This window comes from Annulohypoxylon truncatum, assembly GCF_022578515.1.
Source record: "Annulohypoxylon truncatum strain CBS 140777 unplaced genomic scaffold F4807scaffold_3, whole genome shotgun sequence".
NCBI lineage: Eukaryota > Fungi > Ascomycota > Sordariomycetes > Xylariales > Hypoxylaceae > Annulohypoxylon > Annulohypoxylon truncatum.
Window position 1 is genome coordinate 1308308 of NW_025953789.1, and position 26400 is coordinate 1334707.

At 49.5% G+C, this 26400-nt stretch overlaps 12 protein-coding genes across 12 annotated transcripts; 4 read left to right on the forward strand and 8 right to left on the reverse strand.

The window, feature by feature from the left end:
• The first annotated feature begins 1415 nt into the window (after positions 1 to 1415).
• On the forward strand, positions 1416 to 3080 carry F4807DRAFT_207360 (uncharacterized protein). Its single transcript, XM_047993885.1, has 2 exons — positions 1416 to 2299; positions 2356 to 3080. The coding sequence occupies exons 1-2, from the start codon at positions 1772 to 1774 to the stop codon at positions 2491 to 2493; spliced, it is 666 nt and encodes a 221-aa protein (XP_047858493.1). The 5' UTR covers positions 1416 to 1771; the 3' UTR covers positions 2494 to 3080.
• Positions 3081 to 3433: 353 nt separating this feature from the next.
• On the reverse strand, positions 3434 to 4570 carry F4807DRAFT_456518 (Dihydroneopterin aldolase-domain-containing protein; the record flags this gene model as incomplete). The annotated part of the gene is made up of 2 exons (XM_048000888.1): positions 3434 to 3628; positions 3698 to 4570. 2 exons carry the CDS (start codon positions 4568 to 4570, stop codon positions 3434 to 3436), a joined length of 1068 nt encoding a protein of 355 aa, XP_047858494.1.
• Positions 4571 to 4849: 279 nt separating this feature from the next.
• Positions 4850 to 6202, reverse strand: F4807DRAFT_410009 (acyl-CoA N-acyltransferase). The gene is made up of 2 exons (XM_047996576.1): positions 5468 to 6202; positions 4850 to 5349 (listed from the first exon to the last, which is right to left on the reverse strand). Exons 1-2 carry the CDS (start codon positions 5847 to 5849, stop codon positions 5096 to 5098), a joined length of 636 nt encoding a protein of 211 aa, XP_047858495.1. The 5' UTR covers positions 5850 to 6202; the 3' UTR covers positions 4850 to 5095.
• A 414-nt stretch (positions 6203 to 6616) lies between these two features.
• On the forward strand, positions 6617 to 9238 carry F4807DRAFT_207617 (uncharacterized protein). The gene is made up of 4 exons (XM_047993887.1): positions 6617 to 6814; positions 6889 to 7964; positions 8046 to 8235; positions 8293 to 9238. Exons 2-4 carry the CDS (start codon positions 7275 to 7277, stop codon positions 9171 to 9173), a joined length of 1761 nt encoding a protein of 586 aa, XP_047858496.1. The 5' UTR covers positions 6617 to 6814; positions 6889 to 7274; the 3' UTR covers positions 9174 to 9238.
• On the reverse strand, positions 9193 to 10912 carry F4807DRAFT_207625 (uncharacterized protein). The gene is made up of 3 exons (XM_047993888.1): positions 10690 to 10912; positions 10548 to 10631; positions 9193 to 10485 (listed from the first exon to the last, which is right to left on the reverse strand). Exons 1-3 carry the CDS (start codon positions 10866 to 10868, stop codon positions 9213 to 9215), a joined length of 1536 nt encoding a protein of 511 aa, XP_047858497.1. The 5' UTR covers positions 10869 to 10912; the 3' UTR covers positions 9193 to 9212.
• A 551-nt stretch (positions 10913 to 11463) lies between these two features.
• F4807DRAFT_207772 (exonuclease) lies at positions 11464 to 14023 on the reverse strand. Its single transcript, XM_047993889.1, has one exon. The coding sequence runs from the start codon at positions 13791 to 13793 to the stop codon at positions 11646 to 11648; it is 2148 nt and encodes a 715-aa protein (XP_047858498.1). The 5' UTR covers positions 13794 to 14023; the 3' UTR covers positions 11464 to 11645.
• A 62-nt stretch (positions 14024 to 14085) lies between these two features.
• On the reverse strand, positions 14086 to 16027 carry F4807DRAFT_410015 (protein serine/threonine phosphatase 2C). Its single transcript, XM_047996577.1, has one exon. It carries the CDS (start codon positions 15652 to 15654, stop codon positions 14443 to 14445), a length of 1212 nt encoding a protein of 403 aa, XP_047858499.1. The 5' UTR covers positions 15655 to 16027; the 3' UTR covers positions 14086 to 14442.
• Positions 16028 to 18402, forward strand: F4807DRAFT_410018 (uncharacterized protein). The gene is made up of 3 exons (XM_047996578.1): positions 16028 to 17505; positions 17563 to 17694; positions 17811 to 18402. Exons 1-3 carry the CDS (start codon positions 16167 to 16169, stop codon positions 17825 to 17827), a joined length of 1488 nt encoding a protein of 495 aa, XP_047858500.1. The 5' UTR covers positions 16028 to 16166; the 3' UTR covers positions 17828 to 18402.
• A 619-nt stretch (positions 18403 to 19021) lies between these two features.
• On the forward strand, positions 19022 to 20021 carry F4807DRAFT_456525 (succinate dehydrogenase ubiquinone iron-sulfur protein-like protein; the record flags this gene model as incomplete). Its single annotated transcript, XM_048000889.1, has 3 exons — positions 19022 to 19400; positions 19488 to 19639; positions 19701 to 20021. 3 exons carry the CDS (start codon positions 19022 to 19024, stop codon positions 20019 to 20021), a joined length of 852 nt encoding a protein of 283 aa, XP_047858501.1.
• A 393-nt stretch (positions 20022 to 20414) lies between these two features.
• F4807DRAFT_410026 (uncharacterized protein) lies at positions 20415 to 22419 on the reverse strand. Its single transcript, XM_047996579.1, has one exon. The coding sequence runs from the start codon at positions 22156 to 22158 to the stop codon at positions 20527 to 20529; it is 1632 nt and encodes a 543-aa protein (XP_047858502.1). The 5' UTR covers positions 22159 to 22419; the 3' UTR covers positions 20415 to 20526.
• F4807DRAFT_207780 (RNI-like protein) lies at positions 22365 to 24654 on the reverse strand. The gene is made up of 3 exons (XM_047993890.1): positions 24242 to 24654; positions 23816 to 24194; positions 22365 to 23766 (listed from the first exon to the last, which is right to left on the reverse strand). Exons 1-3 carry the CDS (start codon positions 24411 to 24413, stop codon positions 22572 to 22574), a joined length of 1746 nt encoding a protein of 581 aa, XP_047858503.1. The 5' UTR covers positions 24414 to 24654; the 3' UTR covers positions 22365 to 22571.
• On the reverse strand, positions 24655 to 26277 carry F4807DRAFT_410030 (Thioesterase/thiol ester dehydrase-isomerase). The gene is made up of 3 exons (XM_047996580.1): positions 25744 to 26277; positions 25623 to 25671; positions 24655 to 25558 (listed from the first exon to the last, which is right to left on the reverse strand). Exons 1-3 carry the CDS (start codon positions 25861 to 25863, stop codon positions 24798 to 24800), a joined length of 930 nt encoding a protein of 309 aa, XP_047858504.1. The 5' UTR covers positions 25864 to 26277; the 3' UTR covers positions 24655 to 24797.
• Between the last annotated feature and the right edge of the window lie 123 nt (positions 26278 to 26400).

A 26400-nucleotide genomic window follows, 5' to 3' on the forward strand; every position in this document is an offset into this window, starting at 1 on the left:
ACAAGGATAGGCTAGTACCTTTATGGCCTTTGTTGGCATCGGCTAGGCCTTTTTGAGCCAAGCGGTTAAAGCCCCTCCACCATATTGATGCGACATCCTGGCCCACGATATCGGATACCTATCTCGAACTTGGACTAGCGATGTATTTCAAGGCCTTTTACCTGGGCGATTCAAGCGCTTCAAGGCTGAAAAGCCGCTACGTTTCAAAGAGACCTATCACATTATGTTTGGTACCCGTGGTGTGTGGAACAACGGTTTAGGCTTGTATCCGTTGTGAAATCTAGCCTGACCGGACTTCAAGTGGGTGGGTAGTATTTCCAACCACTTTCGGCGCAATGTTGACATCAAGCACAAGCTACCACGATATTTTTACTTGGCCACTTTCTATGCAATCCAGACACTTCCATGCAAGTGCCCTCATCGAGATATCTGCCGTTTCGAGTAGACGACGCCCGAGTTCCAGGAGTATCCGTTGGGCAAAGTCGCATATTCGCCATAGGTATTTGATCTCACAATAGCTAGTGCAGTTTTCTCTCTCCACCGCGAACAATTGGCTCATCCAATACATCGTTCTAATTCTAATCTAGCGGGAACTAGATGAGAGTTGGGTTCCGGTGCAACCCACTTGATGTGTGATTAATGAAACTCTCATATTAGTTGAGGTTTCTATATTTAACTAGGTAGGTGAGTAACTTTGATTATCGAAGCCGTGAAGAATTTCGAACTACTGCTGGAAAAGGGTGTCGACAAGAACTCCTGCCAAACCATATACCGATAAAATGTGGAAACTTGTTTTTTGCGGTAGATAGAAAATTGCGGTTTATAATGATTAGATTCGTGGGTTATAATGACGAAATCAGCCACGTTATTTTGTAGCAAATAGATAGACGTGAAATTTCCACGTGGGGGTAGCAGTACAAGCCAGTCAATCATGTATAAGCAGTGCTTATTGACGTCAATCTTAGAACTCTTGTGCTGACTTCTTATATAACCTTCATCTTGGCTGAGATGAGCACGTTCATGGCTAAGATAAGAGCCGCATCTAGCTGACTTCAATAGCCGGCCGAAGCTTCGGATCGAAAATCCCGAGTCTTGGAACAAAGCCACGCTTCAAATGTACATTCGCTACTTGGTACTTATGTATGTACATCCCCTAACCTAGGTGCACGTAAGAAAGCCCAAGTAGGTCTTCGTTGCACCAACAAACCAGAATATGGACATAAAACACGAGACTTAAATTTAACAATACGAGTTCTTGTACCAAGATATTTTTCTCACTCTCATGCCTTCCCGAGAAGTTTCCAAGATTCCAAAGTTCGGATAATGCCGCGATGGCGTCTGTAGCGTCTGTGGCGCTTACGAGCACGAACGGCATCCACCAAGTGCGGCTTGACCGCCTGTCAGCCAGCCAGCCAGCCAGCCAGCCAACTACCCCTGAATTTCTCTCTATTGAAGCATCCACCAAGCTCTAGACTTCGTCGAATATCGACTCTCTTATCTTCGGAAAGCTCTAGGCCTCAACTTTATATATGTAGTTCATTAATATTAGCACCAATATTGACAATAATTCCTCGGCCCGAACCTTTTGAAGCCCATATCGTTCCTGAGTCGCTCAAATTAGTTACTTGACTTATCGATTGGCTTCAGCTTCACCGGCTCGCTGCCACAAATTCTCGTTAGCAACCAGCTGGTACCCAGCACTAATAAGTTGGAGCCGCATTAGGTAATCGGCCAGATTCTCTCTACCGGTACTTCACATACAAACAAAAAGATGGGAAGCATGAGTGACTTGCCCTACTGGCATGTCAACGTCCCAGAAAATGAGCGTACGGAAGAATGTCCAGAATTCCTCAGCACCCTCAGTCCCAAGGATATCGGCATCATCGGCACGCCCGACTCTCTCTACCGCAGATCCACGTGGCCCGAGGTTCAGAAAATCGTGGCGGAGAACCGGTTAGATGCGTTTCGTCGGGTCCCATCCGACTTGAGGCGATACCTTGAGTACACCTGGAGCCTGAAGCGAGATTATGGAAGCGTCATGAATTTCGTCTTAGGTCACCGGCTGCACTGGGAGGCTCCTGTGACGCCGAGGGGTAAGCCGTTTGAGTTTGACGATGATGTGAAGATCCTATGGAATGATTGGCCGTATGGTATCGATGAGAGGATAGTGCATCTCGTGGTCTGGACCAAGTTCGACCTGGCTGAGGACCCCGTCACAACCGACCTTACGGATGAGGCGAGGGCCGCTATTGATGGGTACGTGCAGAAAACATTTGGGTCTAGAGTGGCGAGAGATCGGGTAAGTGACATTACAGCCTCATTTCCTTAGTCGACTACACTAAGACTCCACTGTAGTACATCTGGTTCAAGAACTGGAGGTCATTGAAATCCGTCCAGGCCGTAGAGCATTTCCACGTCATGCTCTTCGATCCGGATCCTAAATTCGTCGATGAGATCACTAATGGCGACATTCCATCTTGTCGCAAGATTTGACTTGTCATTTTGATAGAACGTCCACAGACGCGTCTATGTATGATAAACGCCCATTGGTCTCCATTTGACATATTAACAGAACGTCAGGGCATGGCAAATATGAAAGCATGCACAATACAAGGTACTTAAACGTCTAAGTAATATACAAAAGTTTCTGTTTGCTATTACTGGGCTATTGATGATCCCCGTTTCAATTAGAGCCTCCACGTCATTCCGGCCAAAGAGCAAACTCGTAGGCTCGTCGGTAATGTACGTCACCTCCTAGTGCATCTCCAGAGTCGGCGATCCAAGCCCGCTCGTCTTCCCGTAGTCCCCCGTTCTTTACCTATAGCACGTCTAAATCTTGGATATTGTCTGGTTCTCTTGCTACCAAGGGTGGATGTGCCTAACCTCATAGTCAATGTTGTAACCACCTTCACTAAACTAGAATATAGGTAGCTGGTGGTCTGTACTCCAGATGGTGCCAACCCCTTACCATCGTAAAAGTAACCTGTAATAGTCACTTCAGATCATCATATCACACGAACACCTCGAATCGTATATACTGCTATTTCTTTGAATTATGATATATCATTCTAATACTTACCTAGCTAGGTAGTTACCTATGTATATGTTAATTAGCTACTCTACAGTGCTTCTCATCCTAAAGGTTGCAATTCACTAGGATGCAGATTGTATTTCTTGTAGTTGCCTTCCGTTTAAAGACACGGGAGAGTAGCCGCGAGTCATCGTATGAGAGGACGCGTGTAAACTTAGGTAGCATCTAAAGTTTTCTATCTCATAATTGAGAGAGTATATGTGTTGAACAACTTCCTACGAAGTTAGAATAAGGTTAGTAATGAATGATATCGCAGAACTTACTCTATGTGATCCCTACCCGTCATCCAAAACAATATCTATTCATGTATCATAAATACTGTCATCTCATCGAAAGGCGGCATTATTCCATAATCACTTCAACAGAAGGACACTCCGCAAAAGGGACAGCGATCGGCTTCTCGAGGCAGACCCTGACCTTCCAGCCCCGCTCCTTCATAGGCGCCGGGCTATCGCCGATTCTGAAATCCGACAGTATCCTATTCGCCACATGGGATGCGAGGGCCTCGAGCGTCTTGAACGATGAAGCCTCTATCGTCTATACGATAATGTCAGTAACTTCAACCTCTTTCAACAGCTAATCATCAGTCAAAATTCGAGCACTCACCTCAACTATAATCTTCTCAAGATCACTATGCACATCCTCCACAGCATCAAACCTATCAATCTCCACATCCGCAACAACCATCTGCCTCGCCTCGCGCTCGTTCGAGTTAACCCCAATCAGCGTCGGCACATGCAAGCCGCGAATCCGTAGACACCGCGAGTACGACCTTAAAGGATTCTTACTATTCACCATTTCCTTCTCCTCCCCACCCCCCTTCTCCCCCTCACCCTCACCCTTACCCTCCCCCTTATCCCCAAACTCCTCCCTAAAGCTCGCCGTCGTAGTAAGACTAACCCCAGCCCCGAGCAGCGACGCCTTCGGCAACCCGATCGTAAGCACCAGCGAGCGCAGCTTCGCCGCGTCGAGGAACGGCAGCTGGTCCAGCGGCAGCGCCACGCGGCTGCCGTCGACCACGCGCCCCGTCATCCTTACCCACAGCAGCTCCAGCACATCGCTCGTCCGCGGCGCCTCGACCTCGGCCGCGAACCCGGTCGCCGGCACCGTCGTCGCTGTCGCCGTGCCCCCCGCGGTCTTAGGCATGTTAGCCTGCCCCCACAGCTCGAGGCTCGAGAGCAGCGTCTTGCTCAGACTACCGTAGTGCACGGTCCCGGCGTCGAGCTCATCCGTGTCGCCCGAAGTGGAGGCGGCGGCATTACCTGAGAACGGCCTCGCGAAGGAGACTTCCGAAGACAGCAGCACGGGCTGCAGGACGCCGGGCCTGCCCCAAGCGTCGCGGCCGACGGGGATCGAGGCCTGCAGGTTGCGCACGCGGACGACGGCGACGGGCTCGCCGGCGTCGACGCGCGCCCGCCAGGAGCTGACGAGGGGCGCCGGGGGGTCCGTCGTATCGTTTGTCGGGGGGCCGCCGGGCATTTTTGCGGTTGGTGAGGGTTTCCAGAAGGATGATAGCATCGTTAGGTATCTGTCCGAGCAGTCCGAATTAGGTAGGGCTGCTAGGGTTAAATACGGGAGTGAAGGTTGCTTTTTAGCGGTTTGCTAGGCAGTTAGGTACCCTGGTAGGGCAAGCTTAGAAAGACGGAACCCGCCTTTAATGACGCAAGGTGGGCTGTGGCTTAGTGGGGTTAATAGTGGGAGCGTAACTAGGGGCTTTGACTTTCTGTGTAATTAATGATAATGGAAATGGAAATCTTATTAGTCGATATATTCTTGTATTCGGAAAACTATTGTGTTTCTTTAGGTATATTTGTTATATCTGAAGCACCAAGACGAGATGAGATCCACGAGTAAAATCTGAGTGAGATGATGTATTCGTACCATTCCCAAGTTCCGCTCGGAAAGAAGGATGAAGGATGTACCAATACGTTGTCCTTGTACAACTCAACTCATGAAGCTCAAGGTAACGTCTGATCTCTTATATTATATATAGAAAAGACCCCTCTAAGGAATCTGAGAAGGATCACACATCATTGTCCAAATCCGATGCGTCTCCGTTGCTCCCCATTTACTTAGGTCGGTAAACAAGCAGTCGATATCATGGAAGCCGCATTTCTTGTACAGCTCATGGCCTGCCGGTGAAGACTGGAGACAGGCGATCATACCAAGCTTACGGGCCTCATCTACAACATGTCGAACTAGCATGCCTCCCGCGCCACGACCTTGGTATTTGGGATCGGTATAGAGGAGTGATAAATCTTTACTCACTATCAGTAAGTGTCGTATGACTAGGTAGGTATTGGACATCGTCGTATAACATTCTCCTTCACACCTGTCTTATTTTCATGAGCAATACAGCTTTAACAGAACACTTACAGACATGCGGTTTATCCCCCCAGAAACGAAGCCTCTGCTGCTTGGCGCCACCGAAGAGTAACTCGCACGCCTCAGCGTTAGATCCAGGACCGAAATCCCTAAGGGGACTCGGCTTTAGCGGCTCGGCTTGGATATGCCACTTAGCAAAGGCAATCATCTGCTCGTCCTCCGGAAGGTCGGTATCGATGACCTTAGACCAGCGTGTTGTAACATCGTTATGCAGCTCGGCAATTAGGCCCTTTGCACGCCCGTCAAGCGCGTCTGGCGGGTGCGGTCCGGGGAAAAGGATCTCGTTGAACGCGTTTGAAGCGTACGCCGCCCCTTCGATCTCTGCTGATCGGCGCGCGTCCGCTTCGGTGGCTGGCTGTAGCTCTAGAGTCATGTTTCCTTTGATTGGTCTGACCTGGACGGGTGAGAAAAGCAGAAGCAGGCTGATTGCTTGATGCAGTAATGATTGCCTAGATGCTTAGATTGGCAAAATGAAGCCCTATGAACCACCGTTTGCACGGAGACCTACTTGATCTCCAACTTGATCTGCCAGTCTGTATGGACAAGGAATGAATTGATGGCCGGCTTGTTTGAACAAACATCGAGTGGCTTTTTGATATTTGATTCATGACTATGCCTCATGCCGGATGCCTGCCTCGTCACTCAATATTTCCGTTGATATCCGTCTAAATCCGTAGCTAAAATCTTATACCTGCGTCTGTCAGATGCGATAGTGACTCACTGACCGAGTGGGGGTTGAATGTACGCCCTGTCACTTATTACATACTAGGTACCTTAAATACCTACTTGTACTGTCTTATTCGACGTACCCCCGAGGGGGTACTGCGCTTTAACTAACGAAATGGGCAGAGAGTTGCGAAATACCCGAAGTACTTCCGGATGGGTGGAGTTTGCTATTAAAACCATGTATATAGGTATAAGTAGATAGCCCTTACTATTACATACAATATTCATCTATAAGTAAGGCAGCTATCATAAGCCCTATAATGCAACAAGGTAGCTTGTATTTTACTCAACTAGAGAGTATAGGATAATCTTCGGATACTTTGCAACTCTCTGCCCATTTCGTTAGTTAAAGCGCAGTACCCCCTCGGGGGTACGTCGAATAAGACAGTACAAGTACCTACCTTATAAGGATCTTGGATTTCGTTTGCTGGAGACTTTCGGCGGAGGTGATTGGTAGATACAGCGAACGGCGCTCTATGCGGAAAGTATGATCACCTTCTAGTATAGAGTTTGGTACACGCCATAAAACAGAAACCTTATAGTATTGCTCTGAAAGGAGAAGGAATTCAAGTTAAGAATAGGTATTCTTTCATCTTGACGGTCTACTATTAGGTAAGCGATATGAACTACCAGGTACTTGAACCTTTAAGTCTCATGAACTTAACTCACAGTCGTTCGACTCTCAGATAGACCCACAGTTTCAAACCCCAGGATCCTAGATTCCTAGCGTCCGGGGAAGTATTCTGCAACGGATACGCACCTGGGCACTTGCCTGAAACATCCGGACGCCACTGCCACTTCTCATCTTCACTGATAGTAGGTACAGCTGCATGTGGTTAAAAGATATAAATCCGCATAGGTGCGTATCATACCTTTAAACAGAATATAACAAACACCACTCTTCTCTAACCCGCCTATAAGGTCCCTGTACCTTCAAGCTAGATAGAGTCGTACGAATCAAACCATCTTAGTTTGCTCACCCCATCCCATCGCATCCTATCCTGTCCTATCCTATCCTATCTGACCAACCAGGTATCACACGCAGCACGCATCACACACCCCCAAACCCAAAATGCCCACTCTCCCCCCAGACCTGCGCCTCCGCCGCTCCCCGGGGCGCGGACGCGCAGTAATAGCCACGCGCGCCTTCAGCGCCGGCAGCACGATCGGTGAATTCAGCGACCAAGGGCCCTCCGCAACCCCCACCGTCGCCGTGCCGGACAGCCACCACATATCCGAGACCTGCAGCCACTGCCTTAAAGTCACCGCCTCGCTGCTAAACAGCCTCAGCTACTCATCTACCCTCAACCTCGACCCCAACGCAGGCTCTTCTTCCATCACCACTTCCCCCTCCCCCTCCCCATCTGCTCCGGTGGTGCCCCGCGGCGCCGTCGCCAGCGTCCGCGCCTGCACGGCATGCCGAATAACGTACTACTGCAGCACGGCCTGCCAGCGCGCGTCATGGGACCTAGTCCACGGGCGCGGCGAGTGCAAGGCGTACAAGCGGGCGCGCATCCAAGCCGCGAAGGAGGGGTGCCCCGCCGTGCCGCCGACCCCCGTGCGCACGCTTATGCAAGTACTATTGCGGCCCGAGATGCTGGAGGCCGCGTACGAGATGGAGGGCCACGAGGGGCAGGACCGCACCGCTCCGGGGACGAGCGTCCTCGAGATGATGCTGCAGGTGCGCGCCGCGCTCGACTGGCTCGGCCGGTCGACGCGCGACGAGGAGAATGTGGCTGTGGGCATGGATGTTACGTGTAAGGTGAGTGGACCTACGATGATTTTATGTGCCCCTATTTGCTAGTTACATTGATATTATGGCGGTGGATCTAACGACGACCAGCTACAAGTGAACTCGTTCAACCGGAAAGATGCGGATTTCGGACAGAGCGGCATGTACGTCAACCCCGCGTTGGCGATGGTCAACCACTCGTGTATCCCGAATGCGTACGTGTCATTTACGGGACGGAAGGCCATCTTGCACGCGTATCAAGACATCAAGAAGGGCGAGGAAATCACGATTTCTTATACGGGTAAGTTTAGAATTGACATATCTTCTACAGATACCGCTGACGGCTGTTTCACGATAGAGCATGACTGTTCTCGCCCGCAACGCCAGCATCACTTGAAGACGCACTATTATTTTGATTGCGAGTGTCTTCGATGTAAGGAGGATTTGGACGTCTACCAAGTCTGCCAGATGTATCCGAATCTGGAACTGAACTCGTTTAGTATTATGCGCGATATCGACAAGCTACGGAACCCTCCCGTCAAGCAGTTCCTAAACTCGAGCAAAGCTCTGCAACGAAATATCGAAGAGATATATCCGATTTGTATGGCCGAGTTGCAAATACCGGATGCGACGGCGATGCGCAAACAACTGCGTCAACGCTGGAAGCTGTGCGCGCAGCTTCGAAATGCGGGACTATATGCTATAGAGCCATTGAACCGGGTGCTACGTGATGCCGGCCTCTATTTCGTGATAAAAGGCAAATTTGCCCACGCTTTCGCCATCGAGTGCTTCCGTGCCTTGAACAGCGAACCGTACATAGCGCCCGCGCCGTTCTTTGCAACGAGGGTGCAGCGCATGTTCATGATGACGAAAATATTGACTTCGGGTCCATTTTCTGCTTCGACTGAAGGCAGCAGTGGAGAACTTGCAACTAAGATTTCCCGGTTTTCGAATAAGATAGATCAGCCTACTATGTGTCAGATGCTCTTGCTAGGAGTCATCTATCATTGCCCGGCGGCTAAATCCGACGAGTGGCAGCTACGCTACCAAGCACTGGATATGTTGGATGATCTTAAATCCCTAGCCGGTCGAGAAACCGAGAACGCGTTAGTCGATACTTTCACCAAGAATCCGAACGACCCAGAACAAAGACGTTTCTTCAACACCACGGTTCTCGAGCCGATCGAAGAAGCAGCCGGGTTTGCCTTGGAGATAATAAATGCTGAATTCGGCGCATAAGTAATAGTTCACAAAACTTCGTTGACAAGAGATAGAATCTTAGTCATTTGAGCCTGTGTTCTGTGATGCCGCAAGTCGAGTGAGTCTCCTCATAGACCTTTTATCAACTGCGCCTGATTTAGTGAGCCGTGGAGAATCAGCTGTCTGAGCATCTGATGTTTGGGCTTTAGCTCGCGGCGAAGACCACAAGGAACCATGGTTACTCAACGGGGAATTGGACCTCAACTGTCGCGTCGGCTTCTTACTTGACGAAGTGGTTTGTGGCGTGGGTAAGTCGGTAGTTTCCTCTGGTCGGGGACTATGTTTCCTTTTCCGCCTAGATACTTCAGGTAGTAAATCAATCGAATGCCTGTTTTGGTTCCCCGTCTCTGAAGCATCTTGATCATTAGATGTTGAGCCCTTCTCCATCCTTTGAACTCGCTCCTTGAGAAGCTCAAATGCCATCTGAAGAGTTTCAATCTGGTTTGCTCTTTGACCAATCTTGGTGATATTAGTTGTAAGTATGTCGATCTCCCGTGATGGGAACATAGACCCTCTCGGGAATGTTTTCTGTGATCGTTCTTTGGCCAACTCTTCTCTAAGCTCTTTCAGTTCAGCTCTGAGCGAAGCTATTTCGGTACCATGAATATTTTCTGCTGATATCCTTTTATTGATGGTCTTCTTAGTTCCATCTAATTCATCCCGCATAGCCCCTAAATTGAGCCGGACAGCATTGAGGTCCGAAGTTAATGTCTCGTGCTTTCGTTGGTGCCTTTTGGTTGATTTATCAAGCTCGTTGTTCAGAGATAAGCGCACGTCTGCGATTGCCTGCTTTGCGGAGGCGAGCTCTTCATCAAGACGAGTGTATGCCGATTTGTTTTGCGACGCATTCTTCACATCATCGACAATGATTCGGAGCTGCGCAACGTTGTCATCAATAGCATCAATCTTATTACAATTGGTCTCTCGCTCATCTCTTAAGTCACCCATACCATCTTTTAACTTCTTGATTTCGCCTTCAATGCGGAGCACAGCATTGTCAAAAGAAGAGGCCATCTGAAACCCAGCTCGATTCAATCTCTGGGTTTCTTCTCTCTGTGCGTCTAGTTGATCCTGGATGTGATCGAGGAGATGGCCATGGATTTCTGAGGGGCCATCATGATCCATGGGCATATTGGCACTGTCCTCAGAGGCTGGAGGGGTGTTAGCAGTCGTGGATCCACTATGTGAAGCTTCCCTAAGCTTCAACGTTCTCTGAATCTTTATGTCAACAAGTTTGTGATCATTCACGGCTCTAGTCTTGATTGAAGAGAGCCGTAGAAACAATTGGCCACTACGGTAATTAGTAATTAGCTAAATGCGCCCAGGTTACAGGATAGATATAAAGATCCTTACTCGTGTAGAACATGATTGACTGGTGTGTCTAAACACCTAAGCCCAACAATAGCATCACAACTGCACGCTATGTCTTGGAGATGGCTATCATTGATTACTTGTCAGCTAAATCCTACAAAGTTAACTCAATCAATACTCATACCAATTCTCAACCAGTGTCTCCTTTTCCCCGAGTCGTACTGCGCCTGTAGGCGCGCCGGGAAAGATTTCATCAGTGTCAATGACAGGACTGATATAACTTTTGCCAATCTTAATCCACCGGTTAAAAAATTCGGCCAAGTATTCGTTACAGCTAGCGCAGCTGCAGACAACTTTCTCCATAGTAACGGAATGTATGTCTGAGAAGATGTCCACTTGAAAGTTGTTGATGGGATGGATCCAAGATCAATTGATAGCCAGGGAGGAAGACGGGTACCTGCATAAAATACGGGGTTGGGTGGATAATTTTGGGACTGATAAGTGATAAGGACCCGCAACTTATAGGTAGGCCCCTATAAACCTAGACTCCATACTCTCTTGCTTTCCCATATATTGAATACCTAGGTATGCAGTATTTTGATAATACTAATAAAAATCATGTAGTTGAAGCTGCTGAACTCAAGTTATGTTGATCTCGGCTGTCCCAGTCGCATAGAACGAGCACCATCTGAAACCAATGCAAAAAGTTCCATGGAGATTCTATTACGCAGGGCGAATCCTAGACTTCTAGTTCTTCCGACTCACACCCCTATCTAGGTACATATAAACGAGCAGCCTATATGGGAACCACCTAGTCTCCATGCTTCAAATATCCACAAGAATAGAAGTATCAAGCGCGTGAGATCGTATCAAGTTAACGTAAGTGCATGCAGACCGAAAAGACGTAGGTGTAAATGAGCCAAAAATGCCAATTCGTTGATCCGAACCACTATATGGACATACCTAGGGTCCCAAGTATCCCTTACAAGAGTATGAAAATGGGGTATCGCTTAATCCCAATGCCAGACCACATTCGTGACTCGTATCTCATGCGCCTCGCCTCCTAGTGCTTCCCTTTCCACAGCCCACATATGCCGACCAGTATTACGGTGATACTTATACATCGTTCCAACATTCAATTTACTTGACGCCGATGAACCCGATGCCATTCCGTGCAACTCCGACCGCCTTCTTCAATGCTTGGTCCTCCCTATCCGTCCATTTGACGCTTAAGCTATCCCAATTACTGCCGGGCGCCGTGTATTCCTTTTTAAACTGAGCCTGCATGGCTTGTAGGCGGCCCATCTCTCGTGGGTCGCCGGAGCCACTGAACACAATGAAACCCGTACAAGGAGGCAACATGTCGTATATGCGCTTGATGCGCTGAGTGAGGTTCTGAACACATGTCTCAAGAGACATATCGGACAAGTCAGGGGGAGGAATATCGCTCTTGGCATTCCACCATCCTTGGCGCGCTTCTAATTCTCGAAATCGGGCGAAGACAAAGTCGACGCCGCCGAATGGTATCTCTTCAGCGACGGGGTCGCCCTTGACAGCGCGTATGACACCCTCTTCCACCTCCTCGTCTGATTGACACCCGATAGGGAATGTTGATGCTGCGCCAGCGCCCTTCATCGGGTCGCCCCAGTCGACCATAGCGCTCGTCTTTCCAACCTGGACACCTCCCTTGGCCTCGACCCCACCATTTGCGCGGTAAGCCTTGCCAGCGCGAGTTAATCGCCGGAAGAGATTCTCGCCTTGCGATTCATGGTTACCCCAAGATTTACCCTTCTCGCATTTCTGCTTCACTAGATCTAGACATGCCTTAGCATCTTCGATCGAATCATGACCCGCAACCCCTTTTTGAATCTCGCGCTTGAGGAATCGTTGCGACAGAAATTTCAGACTGTTCTTTAGCGGAGGTCCTCGGTTGTGAGGGAAGAGGATGGCGGTGTCGACGATAAAGGGGTGGGTGAGCCGTAAGGATTTTAGATCAGCATCTAATGAATGTCCTACAAGAATTGTTCGTGGATGGAGGATTTCAAGGAGCTTGGACTGGATATCTTTCAGCGTCGTGGTTACGGGAGCCAGCATTTCCTCCGTGATACCAGAAAAACGAGTGACGTAGTCGATGATCGGCTTATCTGGTTTGACGAGCTCATCTAAGACTATAGTTCCGTCCCAACTCACTAGGCTGATTCTTGTAAGAGAATACTCGTCTGGACCAGTAACACACATCTCGCAATCGAGGGCAAGGATTTCTCGACCTGCCGTTATACTTCCTTGTTGGATCTCGTCTTCTGGAATATCACCATCTGTAAAATCTTCTACATTAGTATGAACCCAGCCATCCAGATCCTGATAGTTTTTGCGCCGCTCTGCTGGTATACAAGCTGGATGTAAAATATACCCATTCGTTTGGAAATCTTCCGGCATTGTCAAGAACTCTGTTATTCTTGTGCGCTGATCTTTCCAGCCCTTCGGCTCCTTCGCAGCCTGGACGCCTTTGCCCTTCTCTTCTTTAGTCTTCTCAATTGGCGCCGTGAGTATAGTGCCTAATGGTGAACGGATATGGCCGAACTTTTCATTCCCTGGGGTCTTAACTGGCCAGAGATGAGGAAACATGTCGGCAAAATCCTTCAAAATGTTTGGGAGTTCATCCTTCTTGAGTAGTCGTGGGTAGTAATCATCAGGAGATGTCATGACCCGAGGCCTCTGGTCAAGATCGAGAGGCTGATCATTATATGTAGCGAAGTCAACATCCTGCTTAAACATGGCTTCTTCCAGTCCCGGTACCATAATTGCGACAATCTTTCGGAATTGCGGCCGTTGGGAGATTGCGACCCATTGGGGCGCAGTTCCTTCAGAGAATATGTAGAGGATTAGATTGCGAAGAGAATCTAGCGCGATCTTGGATTGGAGTTTTGCGTTGTAGTTGAATGTGATTGAAGGGTAATTGGTCGATTGCGGGTTCGGAATCTTCTTCTCTTTCTTTTCTTTCTTTGGTTTTTTGGATCGACGATCTACAGTCTGCCACCCTTCGTCGGGTTCATCATGCGGTTTTGAGCGTTTAAGGCTGCTAGATTCGCTATTGGCGGTGTCGGGTGACGCGTCCCCAGGTAAATCAGTGGGCATTGATGGCGGAGGAGCTTCAATATCGATGTCGAAGGTATGCGTGGGATCAGGATCAGGACCTGGATCAGAGATAGATAATGGACCATCAATTATAGGAGGTTCGAGTGATTCATGCAGGAAACCCTCATCTGAGGGCCCTACAGAGTTATCCATTGTCACGTTTCGACTTCGCAATTAATTATGTATGAATTGATGCGACTTTGAATCAGAAATATGAAAGAATTGAGAAGTTGTTGAAGTTTTGCAATTGCAGCGCGGCCTGTAAGGGTGGATGGATTAAAGCCCCACATAGAGCTTGCATAGGTACCTAGGTACTATGTGGGGGAGGCTGGGATTCGATAATTATGGGCCCATAAATGACCCGTTTTAAGAATTAAAGACTTCTAATTGGTTGACTTGTGAAGATATTGGCCAGTTTAAAAAAACCCACTACTAAATATTGGAAGTTGGATTAGTAGAAAGTACCTTAGTAATAGAACAGACAATCAAAAGGGGTAGTATATAGAGGATAACAAAGGTCAAGTCTGAAGTGCAGGTAGAGTATAATGTGGTTTTCCAGCGTGAGCCGTATTCTTCCCCCCCAACTCGGGGATTAAAAAAGAAGAGTTATAGATACGTACGTAACTAAGAATATACAAGAAACAAGACTATCTTTATCTTGCCTTGCCAGCTTGCCTTGCCGTTCCTTGCCTGATCGTATATACGAAATGCTCGGGACCTGGTAGGCAAATATTGACTCATCCCCCTTTTTGAACGCCTAATGATGCAAACTCTATCTTTCGTCAAGGCTTAGCCCTAAGTCTCATAACTTGCTCTTGATCGCTTCTGACTTCCCATCCTCGGATACGACTACGACGATGACACATATATCGTCCACCTTGCCACCGTGCCAATTCTCCTGAGGGTAATATTTTTGAACTTCTTTGGCAAACGGCCCGTCGAGTCGTTGGTTTGTGCTGGCTATCTTGGCAGCCCCCGCGATTTCTACTGCTAATGCGCTCTGAAGCGTCAATGGCCGCTGTACTGAGTCTTCCGCTTGGGTATATGACTTCAAGTCATTCGCAACCAGTATGCCGCCCTCACTCGCCTTCCAGGCGCCAATGCCAACCATCAGTCGGCTAGCGATCCGGAGTATATCTTGGTTGAATAAATTATCCCATACTCCGTCACTCGCAAAGACAAGTATGTCTCCATGTTTAAGCGTATGTTGTGTGACATCCGCGTCTTTGGGATTGTCACACAACTGGGCTCCGCCGAACGCGGCGGCGCGTGCGAGCATGCTAGCTGGTACTATTGACAACTGAAAAGGCGTGTTGAATGCGTGGGTCTGCGGTTCCGAATAGCTATGCACCGCATTTAAACGGAGGTGTACGAAACCTGAATCACCCAAGTTGGCTACTTCAAGCTGGCCGTCTTCGCTCGCGATAGCAATAGAAGCTGTGCTGCCGCCTGCGTGTATAGAATTGTCTTTGCATACGTCGTCATATCCCCTTTGCATCAGCGACTTGGCCGTCAACAGAATTTCGCTCGAGACTGGCTTATGTTCGTATGCCGCCGAAGCCATGTAATCGCAGAAACTGTGAGAGAAATCTGCTGGATCAACTCCGCTGTCCTCCCAGCCACCGACCCCGTCGGCGATACCGAATGCGACCGCATTTGTATCGCCTACACGGCTTATGAAGAAAGCATCCTGACCGCTAGCCGGGCGCTTCGATTTGGGACGTTTTTGGGTCTGGATTCGGTTGTAGGGGTTGAAGTGGAAGACATGAGCTGTCGGGTCGAAACTTTTGTACTTGGCAGAAAAGGAGGCAGCAGCATGGTAAGTAAAACGACGTGGGGGTTCTGTTTGTGTTGGCGGTTCATGCGATCGAAGGACAGATTGCACAGAGAAAGTCCGCATACGATGGATTCGCTGCGGAGAGGAAGACGTAAGTCGCAGCGCCGGTCTAAGTTGGTATTGCGAATAAGATATTAAATGTCTGAATGGGACTCCATTACGTGTCGTCGAGAGCATCGTGGTTCAACTTGGGAAGGTGGCTTTCCATGAGTGGCCGCGAAGGATTATAAGTTACCGTAAGCACCTCACCCTCTCTTCACCTTGATGTTGACCGTCCGTAGTGTATAAAAATAAAAAAAAGTATGTACACAGGTAGGTAGAAAGTAGAAAAGTGCTCGTGGGGCAAACTGGGTCAGGCGGCAGCCAGCTGCAAGCTTATCAAGTCCCGGAGATCGGGAAGTCTTGGCACGTGCTCACGCGTTAATCGTTCCTGCAAATTCAGCTGTGGGCAGCCGCGCTAGCTGAGATGCTAGCAGCCTAGCAGCCTTAGCTAAGGTGGTAGCTACCCCCCCGCGTTTCAATTAATATCCATTTCTTAGCTCCAGTTTCCAGTTTCCCTATCTCACTTTATTTTTCAAACCGCAAATCGAACGATCGATCTTCCGCTTTTACATACATCTAACATATCAGGTCAATGTTCATCAAGTTAGACTACACATCCACACGCATCGGCGTTTACAACTTTGACAATGCCTCCCGCGAATCTTATCACCATGCCCTTAGAGGTCCTCATCGAGATCACATCATACCTTGACACACCCAGCTATTGCGCCGTCCGTTTGACCTGTCGAGGTATTGAAACGGCGCTATTCAGAACATTTGCCCAAAAGTACTTCCGCAAGATCAGGTTCATGCGCACCGACTTCAGCCTCCAGGTCCTCGTCGATATATCAAAGTCTCGCTTTTCGTCTTATCTTCAACACGTGATCATCTCGACACGACTTCTGAGCCCTAAACGAGGTTTCAGCGTCAGACGACCCCCTACGGATGAGAGAGACAACGGACTAATCAAATTCAACCAACTATGTTCCGATCAAATGGTGCTTCTAGAGACCAGTCACGACCAGGAGATGCTCGTCGAGGCATTCCGCAACCTCAACCTCCAGGTGGTCGAGGTCAACGAACATGCGCCTACTTTTTTCCCAGGTCGTACACCTATCACGCAGGGAATGTCTTACATTCTAAGGGAGACCTCGGTCGACGTTAGACTCGATGATATTTCTAGTCATTCCAACCCACGAAGACTGTACGCGAACTGCGTGCAAAACGTCCTACTTGCATTAGGGAAATCCGGTTCAAGGCCGAAACGATTCGAGATCGAAATATGCAGTACCAAATTTGACGATGACGCGCTCAATATTCCCAGCTTCATGCGTAAAGTTGTCTCACCGGTACTGTCAAGTCTTGAAGCTATGAATATCCGAGTTGGGACCAGAAGCCTAGCATCTAATCCACTAGGGATGGACTCCCTATCGGACAAGCTCGACACGTATCACCTACGCAAATTTCTCTCACAGTGCACTCAAATCAAGCATTTGCGCCTTGAGCAGTTACGACATTTTGATGGATTTTTCGAGTGGCTAACAGCCCCATGCTTGAATGAGAGCTGCGGCAGGTTCCTCGGACTTGAGCCAGCTCAACCTCCGGTATTCGCACAACTCCGCGAGTTGGAGCTCGGCTGGATGGAGCTTGGTTTTAACGATATCACGGCCATCCTTAAGAGATTCTCCACAACTTTGCGCAAGTTGACCCTCCGTGACATGACTCTCAATCTACCTGACCCATCCAAAGACGAGTTTGAAGAATGGCCCAAATCTATCGCTTCCCTAGCCCGAAGCGCTCGTTGCCTTCAGGAAGTACACTTCCACCGGATAGTCGTGGGGGCAGGACGCGCACGCAGAGAATTGCTGTTCAACGATAAGAATGCCTTCTCCTACACTGGCCCTAACATGGAAAAGGTGTTAGCATGCATGGTTGACATGCTGCCAGAGGAGGACGCATACGACCCATATGACTACGACGACGACGGTGAGCATAACAGATTTGTCTCAATATATTGATTGGTACTGACTTACGGAGACCCAGAGGACGAAGTACTCGACATGAGCGACGATGAGGATCTGGCAGACTTCGAAGAGTATCTAGATTACGTCGATGACTACGATGACCTTATTGACGGAATAGATGAGGGTCTAGCAGAGGACTTCATGTACCAAAGTAAGCAGACTCCTTATTCGCTCCTTTTGATGTGCCATAAGATTGTGCACCTACCCCAGAAATTGACTTCTTCCCGACAAGTGTTATTTTGGCAGCTACTAACTTAGATGTTATAGCAATCTTCGGCGCATAGTCTTCCACAGCACGTCTGGATCTTCGGTGAATTCGCGGTAGCGTTATCGAGAAATCCAGACGACGACCAGTCAATTGCGGGGTACAGAGAGCTTCTGTATGATTAGGGCGGGAAAATAAGTAATATTTCCTTGATGCTGGCTGCTATTGGTAATCTTGCAGATGCGGGTAGGCTGAAGGCTTAGCTAAGGAAATACGGATATTAGGCGTCTGGCACGCTGTCGCTATGCTAGGAGGGATATTTAAAGGGGAACATCAAAATAAAACGGGGCGTGGTCAGAGGTTACGGGAACTAAGGGGGTAGATAAAATGGGTTTTGGTGCGACTTCCTTCACGGGGCCTTCAATTACGGAACCTTCACCCTGGCTATGCGATAGAGGTAGATATTTTAGACCTCTAATAATCAACTGTGTTATCGAAGATGAATTGCGACGACGATGCGAACGCTGGACTCATTTGTCCATCCAACCTACTAGGTACACCAAATACCTTATAGGTTTATAGCAGTTGTATGCTGTATATCCACCTAGGGGAGCACCAGTAGACATCGTAGATACTGTATTTACAGTATGGATACATTTCTCAGTGCTAATGGATCTACATTCCTACTCCAAGACTTTCCCCTCAGAAGGTTAAGGACAAGTACACCCGCACGTAAGAAAATACAAAAATCAAATACGTCTTCAACTATTGGCTTAGTTGGGGGTTGGTGGATGTTCTTGGTGGCTTCCAATGCATGATGCGATTCAGCGGGTTATTCAGCATGTTACTTGATTGGTTGATATGGAGATTTCATTCGGACGGGGGCCATGGATGACGCTAAAGGCGGCAAGGATCCTTATGTGGCAGCTGGTACGGAAGAAAGGACGGACCGGATGAGTTGATTAATTGAAAGCATGTGATTGGCCGGAATGCTCTGATGCCAATAGCCGAGGGCAAACCGGGTCGGGTGGAAAGTGGGAAGGAAAGTTCAATGATGAAGACATTCTTTCTCATTTTGGCCACTAATTACCATTGAACAACCTTTACCAGAGGCTTGTTTCGGCCGTTAATTCTTTTAACCTTCTAATTCAATTAACCTTCCTAATATTCATCTCATCAACGCCATTCTGCTCTGTTCACCTATTCTGTTTTCCACCGACGCTAAGAATAGCAGAGCAGCTGATCGGTTCAATTACTCTCGATATTGCCCGTAATGGCAGCTCTCCGCTCAACATCGTCGCGGCTACTCGCTGCGACTGCATCGCCACGCCCGGCAGCATTGCCTTTGATGTTTGCGCGATCAATGGCATCAGTTGGCAGCGCTACCGTAGAGGCGAACCCGAAGGGCAGCACCGATTCGCGCATGAAGACCTTCCACGTCTACCGATGGAACCCTGACACTCCTACCGAGAAGCCGAAGATGCAGAAGTACACGCTGGATCTGAATAAGACAGGACCCATGGTGCTTGATGCTCTCGTCAGAATCAAGAACGAGCTAGACCCGACATTGACATTCCGTCGAAGTTGCAGAGAGGGTATCTGTGGTAGCTGCGCCATGAACATTAATGGCACAAATACATTAGCTTGCTTGTGTAAGTTGAGTTTTTCTTAGCCGTTTGGCAATTAACGGCAACAAGGAAGCAATTGGATAGGCGGCTAATACGACTTTCACATGGCAGGCCGAATTCCCACAGACACTAGCGCCGAGATGAAGATCTATCCACTACCCCACACTTACGTCGTCAAGGACCTCGTGCCTGACTTGACGCACTTCTACAAACAGTACAAGTCAATCAAACCTTACCTTCAACGAGATACACCCGCACCTGATGTACGTCATGAGTTCTCCTTCGTAAGTTCTGATCGCACACGTGCTGACTGCTATACTACAGGGCAAGGAATACCGACAGAGCAAGGCGGATCGCAGGAAGCTGGACGGCCTGTACGAGTGCATTCTATGCGCGTGCTGTTCGACGTCGTGCCCCTCTTACTGGTGGAACGCTGAGGAGTACCTGGGACCCGCCATCCTCCTTCAGTCTTACCGATGGCTAGCCGACTCCCGCGACGAGCGCAAGGCAGAACGCAAAGCCGCGCTCGACAACTCAATGAGCCTGTACCGATGCCACACCATTCTCAACTGCACGCGAACATGTCCCAAGGGCCTCAACCCCGGATTAGCGATTGCCGAGATCAAGAAGACGATGTCTTTCTAAGAGAAGGACTGATCTTCCTAGGTTAGGGTAGACAGTAATGAGACAGGCGAACCCCGATCAATAAGATGTAGGGATACGCCGTGAGCAGAAAGCGTGTGGATGAGCTATGAGCATGAGCATGAGCCGTGAGCCGTAAGAGACGGGAAGTTAGAAATTTTGAGAAGCAGAAGACAATTGTACAAAGTACTATGACAAACTATGTGTATGCTATGGGGCTTATTCGTCCAGCTGCGGTTGGGTTGTGCACGTCTTGGGCCGTGTCCTCTTTGTCTGCGAGCATGGTTGGAGTTGTGAGTCTTGAGGTTCTTTACTATCTAGCTGCGATAACAAATACACAATATTACGAATGATCGGCACGCTTTAGGTGCTTTTCCTTTACGCCTCTTACAGCATTACCGACGCTAACCATGCATATTCGGCCAATAGTAACAGGTTATAGGAATGCTGAAGATTTATGAATCGGTCAATAAACACCCCAGAATACAATTGACTTCTAATAACGCAGCTAGATCTCAACCAGCTTCGGCTCTTCCTTTGGCGGCTCCGGCTTCCTCTGCTCCTGACCAACCACTCCCGCTTTTCCCTCCGTACCGTCCTTCTTCAGCTGACTAGCACCCTCCGATCTTCCACTCGACTCAGCTACAGCCCCCCTATTCCCATCCCCATCAACCACCTTCCCCTTCCTCCCATCCTCCCTATCCCTATCTTTCTCCTTACCCTTGCCCACTTCCCTCTCAGCCCCCTTTTCCCTTTCTCTCTCCCTCTCCCTTTCCCTCTGCTCCCTCTCCCGCTCCCGCTCCCGCTCTTTCTGCGCCTTCCGCCCGTAATGCTTCCCCGAAGCCGACGTCGACGATAAATGCGGCGGAGGCGGAGGAGGCGGATACCAGGCCCCGAACCCGCCGGACCCGTACGCCATGTTAAACGCGGTCGTCCACCACGCCGGGTGGTGCGAGAGCCCGACCTCGCGCAGACCCTCGGGCGTCGCCGGCATCGCGTGCGCGTACCGGCACTGCGCGCCCCAGCGGCAGGTGCCGCGGTGGCACCAGTGTTTGCAGTATACGCTGTTACTACTACTACTGCCTCCCGCGCCGTTGGAGTTGGGGTTGTTGTTGGGATGGGAAGGGTTCGAAGTGTTAGGCGTGCTGGACTTTGGGCGTGTCGTGGCGTTGGATTTGCGCGCGTTGACGGAGGGCGGGTTCCAGGAGTAGAGCATTCGGTCTGCTGGGTGCATGGATGGAGGTGCTGGGAGAGGCGGGATTGCGTACGCTGCGTGCGGGTGTGATGGCGGATAGGCTTGGGGGTGGAGTTGTGGGTGCGGGTATGATGGGTGTAGGATTGGGTATGGGTTGCTGCTTATTGGAGGCGTGCTACCTGTTGCTGTGGGCGAGGGGAGGCGCTGGTGTAGGCCTAGATTCATGATGCCGGAGGGTTGGGGGGATGTGTTGGGTGGTTTTTTGGCGGTACTGTTGTTGGTGGTGTTTCCACTGGCTTTCTTGTCGGGATCGTTGATGTATGCTTGGTTGCTGCCAGGGACGCTTTTCGCAGCGAGATCCATACGTGAACTCAACGGGGACACTGGCGACGACACCGTAGACGACGAAGCGGAAGGCGGGCCGGATGTGCACACACCCGAGGGGACAAGCAGAGCATTGTTCTTGTCCTCTCGGCGCTGACCCTGGCCCTCCCGTCTGAAATCCTGGTTGTCACGACCGCTCGCTGCCCCCACAGGCACGGGTCGGAAGCCGTCGCCGTGCATGTACACGTCGTAGAACTCGGGGCTGCGCACGGCGGTGCCCAGGTTGGTCAGCCCGACCGTCTGCTCGAGGCTCAGTTCCCGCGGCACGCCGAACAGGTCCAGCCACTCGGGCAGCTGGTCCACGGCGACGAGGGGCACGATCGGGCCCGGGATCGTGACCGTGCCCGAGGCCGTGTGCTTGGTCACGCCGGGGCGCACGATGAAGTGCTGCGGGAGCGCGGTCTTCTGGTTGGTTGGCTTTGGGCTTTGTGATGGGCTAGTGGTGTTGTTGGGTTGGCGGGTGGGCAGCGCGGAGATGGAAGCGGTTCGTTGATGGCTTGTCGCTGCTGTTGCTGATCCTCCGCTGCTAACAGCACTTTGACGGGTGTTGGTGGTGATCATGGTCTCATGCCTCTTTCGTCTTCTTAGGTGTGCTAGTTACGCTCTAGACTTTATGTTAGATATGGAATGGGGTATCAGAAGAGAGGGTAACAGGATGTTGAAATTGAAACTTATGGGTTCCCCCCCTGTGTCTAGCAGTTTGATTTTATGCTGTTCATCTAGCATTACATAGTTTGGGCACCTGTTGCATCCGTTTGCTGTGTCAGTGTCCGTTTGTATATTCATCTAGCCGACCAATGAGAACATATGTTTGTCAGGTAACCCAGAATGAAAAGCCGTATCTATAGCAATTGTCTTGGGATGTACAGCTCTCATAATCAGAGAATGCTCAAGTTGTCTTGGATTCCAAATACTCATCTACCTGAGCCTTTCGAAACAACTTGGATTATTGTTTTATAGACACAAACCATGACTCATCTAAGCTCAACCCTGATGTTCGCCTCCAAGCCGTCAACGCAAAACCCAAGCTGTCGGGGCCCGTCCTGCAGCTCTACCTCACGCTTGACCCACTTACCAGGCTTACCGTCCGGTTGGGAGCTGTCCCCTAGATCTTCGGCATCTCCCGCATCCGTTTCTCCTCTCTTCTCCTCATCCTCTTCTTCGTCACTGTCTTCCACTTCGTCATCGAACCCGAAAACCGGATCCCATTCCCCTGTCTCCCAGATCAAACGCAGGCCAAGCGGTCTCGCCCCAAACAGCTTGCCGGCAATTCCCTTCACGGTATAGATATCAAAGCTCTTCGGGATCCTAGTCGTACGCTCAACGATCTTGTCCTCCTCGCCGGCGGGATGGAAGCTGAAGTGCACGGTAACCAATCTCGCCTCCAGGAAGGCCGGGTTGATCTCTTTCCGCCTATTGACTACAGGCGGCCCGTATAGCTCACATAGCTCGGCAAAGCGCTTGTGCCGCTTGATGACCTCTGCCTCTTGATCCTCCGGGACAGCGGCTAGATGCTTGCCGATGCGGGCTAGGTAGAACATTTCCGCATCCTGGCGGTCGGAGTTTGAGATTGTGCCGAAGTTCAGAGTCTTGAGATTCGCTATGCGACCAACCGTGAACATGTATGCTTCATCTGTGATGCTCTTGGACTGGGTTGAGAATTCGGGGTCCGGATTGTCATATATAGGATTGTGGGAGAAGCGAAGAGATGTTAAGCCTGGGAAGCAATTCGGTAGCACATCGATGAAATCCCATGATGATACTTTATTGTACGACAAGTCTAGATATTTCAAGCTCGTTGGGAATACCGGTAGAGCATGAGACGGGTCCTGGGTGATCGTAGATATATGGTTGCCCTTGAGGTGCAGATTACGAAGAGCCTTCAACCCAGCCAAACTAGCGACGTCAGCGATGGTAATAAAGTTATTAAACTCTAGATTCAATGAGACGAGAGTAGAAGCGAGTGTCGACAAAGGTGTTTCTGGTAAAAATGATAACTGGTTCGCGCTGGCTGAAAGCGTTGAGAGTGTTTGAAACTTGGTTGCGACATGGCAAATTTCTTCCCAACTCATAAACGTCTCTTCAAGAGCTAAATCTTTGACTTCTTTCAGAACATCATGGGAGTTTCCTAGGACCTCATCATTGAATATATCCTGAAATCGATTGCCGCTAGTTCTCATTAGCGACTTAAAACACGGGATACGGTGAGACGACTCACTTCAAGCGTAAACTCCGCAGAGCAGGCAACTCAGAACAGATCTCTACAACTTGTCCAAGTTTCTGGAAGAGATTCCTACTAAGGTCTAGCTCGACTATCTTAGGGCAGACCTCACTGAGGGGTTTATCGCCTTCCGAGTAGGCTGATGCGATGCGCGAACTGTCGACGATGACAACTCTCAGTTCAGCTAATTGGGCTTGCTTGCGCTGGATCTTATCGAAACCAACTTCCTCTGCTACTTTATTCGAAAATTTAATGACGGCAGTATTGGTCAGCTCAGAGGCGTATTTCTCAGTTATCGCTTTTATAAAACTTTGTGGTTTCTCCGTAGGCCGCGTTGGCCGTACGAAGGATGCGGCATTTGGTGATTTGGATCGGCCTTCTCCTAGTTAGATTATGATAGTTCTATCTTATTTGACGACTTACAAGTAAAATACCTCACTCCTTTATTAGACCCGTCATGTTTTCCTCGTGTTGGGTCGTCCCATTCTACGCCAAGCCAGCTACCAGATGTACCACTGACTTCGCCGATATACCGGACCGTGCAGACGGCTCCATCATAGGATAATCGGTCGCCGACCTTGAAGTTAGTCGCCATAGGGATCGCAGAAGAGTCATAAAACCATTCATGAGATTTGCCTGCGGTGGCAGACAACTCAATCCGGTCTGTGTTGTTGTAAATGTGCAGTGGAAGGTATCCATACTTAGGAGTAGATACTACCTAGGTACTATCAGGCAACAAGTTTTATTGGGGTCGTTACGGCGTCACAAGAGGAGCATTACGGGGTACAAACTGCACCTAGCCCCTGAATTACCACCAATTAGATAGGAAGGCACGGAGGGCAGGCGATAACGACGATAAAAGGCTTCAATGATATTTGATAATTATTCGATTCTGTAACTGCATATTACACACCGCTTCGAACTTTTAGACCTTATGAAATAAATACAATACAGATACCCATATCCCTAATAGTTTCACTTATAGCTTGCTCTTAGATTCTCTCACGACCTTCATCAACGCTCTTCCGTTGCTCAGGCACACCTTTCCGCCCGCAACCTTCACCTCGAACCTAATCTCCTCCCATTCGCCCTTCTTCTCTCCCGTTCTCCACACCGATGTAACTATCTTGTCTCCAGGCCTAACAGGACTCGCAAACCGAGCCTGGAATTCCTTGATATTGGCAGGGTCGCTACCTCCAAGCTGCTGCAACAGGACGTGGGCGGAGTAGTTGAACGAGTATAAGCCGTGGATGATGACGCCGCCGAAGCCCATCTTCTTGCCCGGCTCCGGGTGCGCGTGTAGAGGGTTGTAGTCGCCATTGAGACGGTACAGCAGCGGCGTCTGCGCTGTGGTCTGGTGCTCAACCACTGCGTCGGGCGTCTTGCCCTTAGGAGGAGGGAAGTTCTCGGTCGCGGGACCCTTAGGACCACCCCAGTTGCCTTGTGCGACGTAAAATGAGCTGCCGATGGCGCGCGAGTAGACCTCGCCGGTGCCGGCATCAACGAGGTCCTGCTGGATCTCGACGACGGAGCCCGGGCGGCCCTTGTCATAAACACCTAGGACCTTGGAACGGACCTCAAATTTCTTGCCAGCGGACGAGGTCGGGAGGGGCTTGAGGAACTGGACCAATCGCTGGCCATCGACGACTCGTCGCGCATCGAATTCGGGGACGCCGGGGATTCGGATGGCCTTCTGCTCGGCATAGAAGTCTATGACATCTTGCTGGGTCTTCTTGAACGCTGCGTAGTTGTTAGTATAGCCCACGTACATGCCAATTGATCTGGGACAATGCAAGGCGCTTACGAAGAATGACCGGGTAGGTCGGGAATACGGAGAATTTGGGATCGAGTTCCTGCTAGACCATTAGATGTTGATTCCACCAGACACATAAGCATGCATGAGATAAGATTAGTCAGATACTGACATATAAGAAGTGAAGCTCATCTGATGTGCAGCCTACGGTGTTGGCGAACAGCAGGACATCACGCTTTGTCCACGATACCTCGACGGGAGGATATTCGAAACCAGCACCGGGACCACTCATTTTCGTTTTACTTTGATGATTTAGTGTTGGATAATAGCCGTAAAGTAGTATTAATTTAGAGCAAAAGCAACGCTTTATTAAGGTATATCCGATTTGGTGGCCTATTACCTGATATGTTTATAACCGTCAATTGAATCTCTCATGCAAAATGATGCCGTCTGATGTTCCCCATCTTTATCCTCCGCAAGCCGAGGTTCATTGTTGTGGAGTGTTTTAACTTTACTTAAAACGGTAAGATATACTACCAAGGTTCACGCCAGCTTGTTTAGTGCATCGGTAATTAGATAATCAATGGATTCTTAAATGGTAGCTTTAAGCTTAAGGCCCGGACCTAATAGTGATCTATCCGCCGAGTTTTAGTGAATAACTGCCGTAGCTTAGGGAGTTCAATTATTGAGAAAAGGCGCTATATGGTGCGAGCATGCTTTAAATAAATGTGCGTAATTCTCGACCTGAACCTTCAGATGATCACAGCTCTTGTCTTGGCACCTGTAATGTGTCATTATCGTCTGTCAAAAAGATCTAATCGGCATATCA